General features: G+C 41.2%; 1 protein-coding gene across 1 annotated transcript in view; it reads left to right on the top strand.

Annotated features, from left to right (window-relative positions):
• Positions 1 to 8,979, top strand: part of LOC134196521 (myosin-VIIa-like) — a 24,586-nt gene extending 15,607 nt beyond the window's left edge. Inside the window, exons 30-47 of the mRNA XM_062665665.1 lie at positions 55 to 299; positions 985 to 1,154; positions 1,362 to 1,549; positions 2,555 to 2,773; positions 2,984 to 3,062; positions 3,123 to 3,214; positions 3,274 to 3,335; positions 3,666 to 3,725; positions 3,782 to 3,880; positions 4,533 to 4,584; positions 4,648 to 4,816; positions 6,161 to 6,247; positions 6,316 to 6,422; positions 7,077 to 7,195; positions 7,253 to 7,436; positions 7,825 to 7,908; positions 8,201 to 8,320; positions 8,552 to 8,979. Of these exons, the coding sequence (XP_062521649.1) occupies positions 55 to 299; positions 985 to 1,154; positions 1,362 to 1,549; positions 2,555 to 2,773; positions 2,984 to 3,062; positions 3,123 to 3,214; positions 3,274 to 3,335; positions 3,666 to 3,725; positions 3,782 to 3,880; positions 4,533 to 4,584; positions 4,648 to 4,816; positions 6,161 to 6,247; positions 6,316 to 6,422; positions 7,077 to 7,195; positions 7,253 to 7,436; positions 7,825 to 7,908; positions 8,201 to 8,320; positions 8,552 to 8,806 (2,391 nt within the window). The 3' untranslated portion in view covers positions 8,807 to 8,979. The remainder of the gene's footprint in view (positions 1 to 54; positions 300 to 984; positions 1,155 to 1,361; positions 1,550 to 2,554; positions 2,774 to 2,983; positions 3,063 to 3,122; positions 3,215 to 3,273; positions 3,336 to 3,665; positions 3,726 to 3,781; positions 3,881 to 4,532; positions 4,585 to 4,647; positions 4,817 to 6,160; positions 6,248 to 6,315; positions 6,423 to 7,076; positions 7,196 to 7,252; positions 7,437 to 7,824; positions 7,909 to 8,200; positions 8,321 to 8,551) is intronic.
• The last annotated feature ends 462 nt before the right edge of the window (positions 8,980 to 9,441 follow it).

The following is a 9,441-nucleotide window of genomic DNA, read 5'->3' on the forward strand; positions in this document are numbered from 1 at the left end:
AAAGCGGATTACAAGTCTTCATATGTATTGATTTCAATTAACTTTCTTCCCCAGCGGTTCCATGGCAAGCAGAGCATTGATACTCAAATGGTCAAGGAAAATGTGGTTACGTTTGCTCGTTTCAAGTGGCCTCTTCTTTTCTCTCGATTCTATGAGGCATACAAGTTTTCTGGACCGAGTTTGCCCAAGAATGACGTCATCATTGCAGTCAACTGGACTGGAGTGTACATCGTGGACGATCAAGAGCATGTACTGTTGGAGTGCTCGTTTCCAGAGTTAACAACGGTCACTAGTAGTCGGTATGGTGTAGTTGTGCTTTGTTGTTGTTGTGTCTGTTTATTCATTTTGTTTATCTATCTTTCTGTTTGTATGCATGTATGTCTGTCTGTTTGTTTGGTTGTTTATTTGTTTGTTTATTTGTTTGTTTGTTTGCTTATTTGTTTGTTTGCTTATTTGTTTGTTTGTTTGTTTATTGTTTGTTTGTTTGTCTGTTTATTGTTTGTTTATTTATTTGACTGTTTGTTTATTTATTTGTTTATTTGTTTGTTTGTTTGTTTATTGTTTGTTTGTTTGTCTGTTTATTGTTTGTTTATTTATTTGACTGTTTGTTTGTTTATTTGTTTGTTGTTTATGTGTTTTTGTTTGTTTGTTTTTACATTTCTTTGTCTGTCTGTTTGTTTGGTTGCCTGTTTGTTTGTTTATTTTGTTTGTTTGTCATTTGTTTGTTTATTTATTTATCTGTTTATTTGTTTATTTATCTGTTTATCTGTTTATTTATTTGTTTGTTTGTTTATTTATTTATTTGTTTTTTATTTGTTTGTTCTTTATGTGTTTTTGTTTGTTTTACGTTTGTCTGTCTGTCTGTTTGTTTGTCTATATTTGTTTATGTAGATATCTTTCTTTACTTTAGTTTTATGCATGCCTATTAGTCATTGTGTCATGGTGTCTCAGTTCATTTACAATCAACTGTTTCTGCTTTCTTAGTACTGGCAAGGGTGCTGGACAAAGTTTCTCTATTAGCACAGTCAAAGGTGATGAATATACTTTCACCTCCACCAGTGGTGAAGACATCTGCGAGCTTGTTCTTGGATTCTTGGAGGGTCTACGCAAACGATCGAAATTTGTTATTGCAGTAATGGATTATTCCAGTCCTGGTAAACTGTCTTTTCTGCTCAATCATCGATTAGTTACACACACACACACACACACACACACACACACACACACACACACACACACACACACACACACACACACACACACACACACACACACGTGCACACATACACGTGCACACACACACACACACACACACACACACACACACACACACACACATCTTCAGCAAACTTGCTTTTCAGGTGAAGGTTCATCGTTCTTGAGTTTCAAGAGGGGAGACTTGATTTGTCTTGAGGAGGATGATGGAGAAACTGTGATGCAGTCTGGCTGGTGTTATGGCTTGTGCGACCGTACAGGAAAGAAAGGCGATTTTCCAGCCGAGTGTGTGTATGTGCTGCCAGCAATTACAAAGCCAAGTGCTTATGTTTTGGTGAGAATCATGAGTGTGTTGTTTGACCCTTTGTCACTGGTGCCAGTCGACATGCACAGTAGCTTGCATAACCTTCGTTGCTATGCAGAGAGAGCCGTTGCTACGTTATGTATAAGATTGATATCTACTAGCAGTTTGTAAGTTTAGGCAGGACGCGAAGACATAATTAGTACGCTTACGTCATAACATTCAGCCATGACTAAAATAACGTCTAATAACGTTGATTCAGATCGCATTCAACGAGTAATCGTCTGCATTCCAACTCGCACGTAGGCCACGCTCTCGGCAACAGTTTTTGCTTGTGGAGTCGTTATTGTTGTGCGGACGCAACCCAAAGTTACAAGACAAAGTAGTTGGATATGTCGAATTGTGTTGTGCGTGTGATAGCCTATTTGTTCTTTGTTATAACGCTGCTTTGGCAAATACGTCACCAGATGTAGTAGGCGTGTCTGCAACCGCCATGAATGAATATGTACACAGCCAAAACGTGCTTGAGTGGCGTCGGACCAGCGGGAAACTTAGCGAAAGTATAGTTTATGTACGTTCAGACGCATTCGCAGTTTTGGAGACTGTGTAGGATGCGTTTCTGCTGCGCAATCGTTCGTCGTCAAAACCGGCATTGCCGATTGCTTAGGAAACGTGTCTACTGGTGATAAATGTGTAAGTAAAAGCATCGCGATACGTTTCATAGTTATTGCCGTCTTGTAATATTTACCTGCGAGTGTTACTAAAATTAGTGTGTAACTAAATTTAGTGGTACAGTGTACTAAGTTTAGAGTTATTAATAGAAACCGGATATGTGCCACGCCCATCTGGTTTGATAATGGAGGGTTATTAATTAGCTTGGGCATCCGAAGGTTTCTTCATTGGTGAAGTTCTAGCTTAGTATCTCATGTTTGTTATGTCTTATGGTGGGACCCAAAAGCACTCTACTATTTCTGTTTGTCTGTCTGTCTGTCTGTCTGTCTGTTTGTATGTTGTACTGATTGGCATTTTTGTCGTTAGTCTTTGTTTGCTGGTCAGTCAAGTGAAGCAGCTGAGAAGATCATTGCAACTACTGCTGTTGCTATGGAAACAGAGAGTGACAGTCCAGAGCAACCGCACACTCTTGAAGAATATGCCAAGCAATACTTCAGACCAATACCAAAACCTACATTGTCCAGAACTCTGTCAAAGGGTAGTTTCAAGAGGAAAGATCTCGGTTTGCCATGGTCATACACAAAGGTGAGACAATGATGAAAGACAGACAGACGGACAGACAGCAGGAGACAGACGGAATGACAAACAGACAGACAAACAAACAAACAGAGACAGACAAACCATACATACATACATATATACATACATATGTATCTAAGAAAGAACTGTGACAGCGTATGTTAGATTTGTACATCTGCACATTTCTTCTAGTTACGTTTGTTGTTGTATATACAGGATCCAATCAAGAGTCCAATCTTGAAGAAATTCACTGGCAAAACCGAGATATCTTCCAAGGCAGTTGCGTCATTCTTGGGTTTGTATTGCATCATTGTCTTCACTTGCTTTGTTGCTTGATCCTTCCTCATTGTTGCAGCAATCATGAAGTACATGGGAGACTATCCATCGAAGAGAGTTCGGCAGAGCACAGAACTGACAGATGCCATCTTAGAGCATGCTCTTCAACATGTTTGTGTTTTTTTGGTTTTTAGAGTTTGTGGATGTGTAGTGTGATGTGATGGGTTTAGGAGGCATTGAAGGATGAAGTGTATTGTCAGATTATAAAGCAACTGACTGATAATAAAATCAAGTAAGAGTTTGTTGGAGTGTTTTGTTATGTGAGAATTAGGACAGATAGAAGAAGGACAAGTAGACTGGCAGGTGTGACGGGAAGTTGGTCAACAGACAAAAAAAGACAGACAGACAGATAGACAGACAGACAAACGGACAGACGGACAGACGGATGGACAGAAGATAGACAGACAGGTGGGCACACAGATGGATGGATGAATAGACAGACAGACAGACAGACAGACAGACAGACAGACAGACAGACGGACGGACAAACGTTCAGTACAATAACACAGATACACAGATGGAAATACAGAACATTACAAAATTTGAATGTATTGCTTACTAGAATGAGTGAAGAGAGAGGCTGGGAGCTATTGTGGCTTGCAACAGGAAGCTTTGCTTGCAGGTCAGCCACCCTTTTCTGTAACAAATCACAAGCAGCTAGACAAGTGTTGTTTCTAGCTCAGTCCTCCAGAAGGAAGTAAACATGTTCTTTCGCTCAAAAGCAGCTCGTCAACCATTAGCAGCAGACTGTCAAACTCGATTAGCCAGAACTGTTCGGTAAATCAATTGAACAGTCTAATGTGTGCCTTTAATTGTTTGTTTGTCTGTCTCTTTGTCTGTTTATCTATCTGTCTGTTTGTCTGTCCATCTGTTTGTCAATCTTATAATTTTAGTCTTTCTGTCTGTCTGTTTGTCTGTCCATCTATTTGTCAATGTTATAATTTTGGTCTTTCTGTCTGTCTGTTTGTCTGTCTGTCTGTCTGTCTGTTTGTCTGTCTGTTTGTCTGTCTGTCTGTCTGTCAAATCTTTATATTTCATACATATGAACATTACAAGCTATAAATACAAAAGTCCGTTATATATCAATTAGACCCACACGGGTATCTAAAAAATTATCAACTTAGGTTGCATGCAATTGGACACTATATATGTCACTAATGTCATTTTCTTTGCTTCGTGAGCGGTTCATCTTCTGGATGAGAACCTTTGCGTTGCACCTTTGGAGAGCTACAGCGAATCTTCTTTGTCTGTCTGTGTCTGTCTGTCTGTCTGTTTGTTTGTCTGTCTGTTTGTTTGTCTGTCTGTTTGTTTGTCTGTTTGTTTGTCTATCTGTTTGTCAGTCTGTTTTATGTTTATTTCTATTTGTCTGTTTTGTTTGTCATGTTTGTAGTTAATTCTTTTTAATTTATTTGACTTCTCTGTGTTTCAGTGTTGGTCAACGTAAGTATCCACCTCATCTTGTTGAGGTCGAAGCTATCCAAGTCAGATGATATGATATTCACTAACACATTATTCATTACTCACATTCTATTATATTATGCCAGAGCAAGACAACACAGATTTTTCACAAAGTTTACTTTCCTGATGACAGTGACCAGGCATTTGAAGTGACATCTGGCACAAGGGCAAAAGACTTTGGACAGAATATTGCTACAAAACTTGGTCTCAAGACGTCTGAAGGCTTTAGTCTTTTTGTTAAGATTGCGGACAAGGGTAGGCTTCTGTTTATTAAGGACGGGTTGGCATCTGTTAGTCAAAGCAGACAAATGGATGGATGGACAGACAGACAGACAGACAGACAGACAATAGATCGACAGACAGACAGACAGACAGACAGACAGACAGCCGGTCCGCCGTGCAGGCAGGCAGTTTTATGACCTATCATTGACATTCTCTTGAGCTCTTCAACCTCTCCAATCAGTGAGGCCACAGTACGGTCTGTCCCTCCAGGAAAACATCTCTGACTACCTGCCATGTGCTGGGAAAGTTTAACAAACCAATGCTCAGTCTCTACTCGAAAATGCCCTCATTGCCAGAGATGCAGCCCGCCTACGCTCAACAACAGTAAGGGTGCTGGGGCTTGGTTTAATGCTATCCCTACATCGGAAGTGTTCGCACTCAATTCTTGCAAATTTGCTTGGCATCCTTCCCTTGTTTGGGTTTGCCCATAGCCTTCTCCAGCTGGACAACGGCCTGCAATTGTGGAGCTCTTATAGATGACAATGGATACCATTTGCTGACCTGTAAGACTGGTGGTGGGCCAGTATGGTCTCACGAATTAATTTTGTCCGTCTGGTCTGATTGTTTTTGTGGGCTGCATAGCCACCACTGCAGGGAGCCGAGGAGTCATTATACAACTACAGACAACAGACCGGACATTGTATTTTTTGACTCGGACATTGAAAACAACGTTGACCTAGATATCTCCCTCGCCCACCCATGGAGTAATGGCATCTTTCCATCATCTGCTGGTGTTAGTGGTGCCGCTGCAGAGAGGAGAGCAGACAGAAAGAAAGAGAAATACAGCAAACAGCAATTACCAGGTGGCATAATTGCCACTGTAACCCCACTGGTAATGGAGCATTTTGGAGCTTGGGGGATCGATGGGTGGAAACTCCTGTGCAAATTATCAAAGAAGTCATCGGACAAAGTGGGACGACCGAACGCTGCGGAGTTTATCGACTTCTGGTCCAAACGCTTTTTTGTTCAGCTCCAGAAGTGTAATGCTAGAGTCATCTCTAAAAAGCTATCTTCGCTGTCTGAAGACAACAGATGTGACCTCTTTGCTACCCAGTACTTCAGCCAGTAGCTGGTACTGGAGGCTTTGCTTGTACACTGTAGCTTTTAAGTGTAGTCCTCATTTTGTTTTACACGAGTTTCAATTTAGCGTAGTTTAGGTGATGATTACTACTACTAGTTGGACAGTACATAGTACCCTGCATTGCAAAGTGTATCATAGATAAAAGTTCAAATATATGTGATTGACAGACAGACAGACAGATAGGCAGATAGGCAGACAAAATACAACAGACAAATAATATTTTGTATCTTTCTTAGTGATCAGCGTCCCAGATGGTGATTTCTTCTTTGATTTTGTTCGCCATCTAACAGAGTGGCTGAAGAAAGCCAGACCTCCAAGAGATGGTATTACAAATTAATTATTTTATATCAAGTTTTGTTAGTATATTAATACAAGTTATGTGGCAACTCAGGTGTGGCACCAAACCTTACGTATCAAGTGTTCTTCATGAAGAAGCTTTGGTCAAACACAGTTGTTGGTCAAGATCCGAATGCTGACTGTATCTTTCACTACCATCAGGTCATTAATAACACAAGTTGTAGAAAGGAATGCATGTGGACACACACACACACACACACACACACACACACACACGCACACACACACACACACACACACACACACACACACACGGACGGACAGACACACACACACACACACACATGGAGGGATGGACACACACAGAAACACACGGTGGAGTGAGTGGTCGACACGACCAAACTCATTTATGGCTTTTCTTGTGTCTCCAAAGACCAATGCGTGTCGTGCAGGAGCGTCCATAAACATTGCATGTGAAGTTCCCACTCTTAGAGATCGTCTTTTGTTCCTGCCTTTTTTGTTGAAGTGTTTTAAAACGCTGGTCTTCAAAATGATCTAGAGATTTTTTGCAATAAGATGTTCTCAGAGATCTGTCTGACGCATAGCTTTCCCAGTTGGATATATCAATATTACAAGATTCCAAATTGGATTTCAATGTGTCTTTAAAGCACAATTTCTGACCACACACACACACACACACACACACACACACACACACACACACACACACACACACACACACACACACACACTGGCAAGCTGTTGTATGTGCACTTTTGTACATACATTGTATCTACAAATGCATGGAGATCTCTACACGTTTTTCTATTTTTTTCAAATTCTAATATTTTATAGGAAGTTCCTAAACTGCTACGAGGCTACCACGTTGTAACCGTCCCTGAAGCTGCAAATCTCGCCTCTCTAGTCTATCGTGTACGATTTGGCGAAAACAAAACTCAATTCCAGAACATTCCGTATTACACTTGCTCACCAACCAAGTTTATCTTCTTAGTGTTTGTCATATCTGTTAGGCAGCTGTTGGGTGAGCTGGTACCGAGTGATTTGGCTGCTGAGGAGTCACCTGATGAGTGGAAAAAAATGATTGTGGCTGCATTCAATAAACATAGTGGAAAGTCAAGGAATGAAGCGAAGCTCTCTTTTCTCAAGGTCGTGTCTCGATTTGTGACATTTGGCTCGGCTTTCTTTGAAGTGAAGGTGTGTGGCGTGTACATAGTTGGAATTTATAGTTAATAGATGAACAGATTGATGAAGCAGTGGGCACATCAATGTATGTGTGTACAACAGTTTATTTATTTTTGATTTGGTAAACAAGCAAGCAAGATGTGAGCAGAAATGTCTGCTTAGAAAGAATGACTGTTGTATAGGTAGGCAATTAAGCTCGCTAGAGGGTGGGCATGCAGGCAGACTTGGAAGGTATATTGTAATGTGATCTGAGTTGGTGAAGGTTTCTGTGTCTGTATGTTTGTGTTTTAAAGTGATCAATTGATATGATGATATTGACTTGTTTGTTGTTACGAGGCTCATTTTGGGCGTTTTGTGTTAATTAATTTTTATTGTTTGAGTTGTGGTTGTTGGTTGATAGCAAACTACCGAGCCGAAGCTTCCTGAAATTCTTCTTATTGCAATCAATAAGAATGGAGTCAATTTCATCAATCCAAAGACGAAGGTTGGAAACAACATGTGGTGTTACAGAGTTCAAACAAATGCTGTTCGTCTGTTTTGTCTGTCTGTCTGTCTGTCTGTTTGTCCGTCTGTCTGTCTGTCTGTATGTCTGTGTGTCTCTGTTGTTTGTCTGTTTGTCTGTCTGTCTGTGTGTCTCTGTTGTTTGTCCGTTTGTTTGTCTGTCTGTCTGTGTGTCTGTCTTTTTGTCTGTCTGTGTTTGTCCATCTACCTGTTTGTCATTATTTTGTTTGTTTCTGACCTCATTGTGTGAAACAGTTTGAATGCTTTTTGTGCAGGAGGTAATAGCTGTGCATCCATTTACAAAGATCTCTAATTGGAGTAGTGGAAATACATACTTTCACATGACAATTGGCAATTTGGTTCGCGGAACCAAGCTACTGTGTGAAACTACTTTGGTGAGTGTCTTGCACTTATGACAGTTTGAAAAATTAGCTTACCTACATGAACAAATGGAATAATATATTGTACAAGAAACAATGGGCAGACAAGACTGACAGGTGGACAGATTTACAGACAGACAGACAGAAAGACAGACAGACAAACAGACAGACAGACAGACCGACAGACATATAGACAGACAAACCAATATACAACACAGCATGTCTTATTGCGTCTGTTTCGATTAGGGTTATAAAATGGATGATTTACTAACCTCATACATCTCGCTGATGCTTCAAACCATGAATCGCCAGAAAGGCTCCTCAGCATCATCAACAACAGCCCCAGGAAAACTAACCTCACCAGCTGCAAGCAAAGCAAGCCCAGCTGCTGCAGCTCCAGCTGGTGCCAGATCAAAGGCAGCTGTCTCCAGTTCAGGCTCTGCACGACCCAAACTGGGTGCTGGTCGTATGGGTGCTTCAAGTTCGACAAAGAAGAAATGAAGTGATTGTTTTCATAATGACTTGTTAGACATGTGTTAGCTGTTGACTTGATTGTAGTTTGGATTGTGTGTAATTTTAGTAGTGGTGTTGTGTTTTTCATTACAGTTGACAGCTAGGAGCCGTAAGTACGGGACTTTGTAAAAGTCATGTGACTCAAATCGTATGTTAACTGACTTCTGGTCTGCGAATACGCGCGGACGTCTGTCACACTGAGGAATGTAGCCGCGTCTCCAGACTCTCGCGCTAGTCTTGTCCGGTGCCCGTATGACAATTCCGGGCGCGAGAGAGTCTGAGATCATCCCGCCTACTTCCTGCCATATCTCCTTACTAAATGCTCACTAAGTTACAACCCAACATCATCACTGTCACTCCTGGAATGGTTATACGGGCACCGGACAAGACTAGCGCGAGAGAGTCTGGGGACGCGGCTAGAGGAATGCGCCACGCCCTCAATGCAATCCAATGAACGAGCAGTATTTGCGATTTGTCGTATACCGCAACCAGAGAAACAGTAACCGTAAAAAAGTTCGTTCAAAGAATGGTGCCCGTGGAAAGATTCCCGTATCTCAGCAAGCACGCCCCCTACGCCGTGATAAACGTATCATTCGAGAACACGTGACTAAGTGGAGTCAGAT

The sequence above is a fragment of the Corticium candelabrum genome, chromosome 21 (assembly GCF_963422355.1).
Source record: "Corticium candelabrum chromosome 21, ooCorCand1.1, whole genome shotgun sequence".
Classification (NCBI taxonomy): Eukaryota; Metazoa; Porifera; class Homoscleromorpha; order Homosclerophorida; family Plakinidae; genus Corticium; species Corticium candelabrum.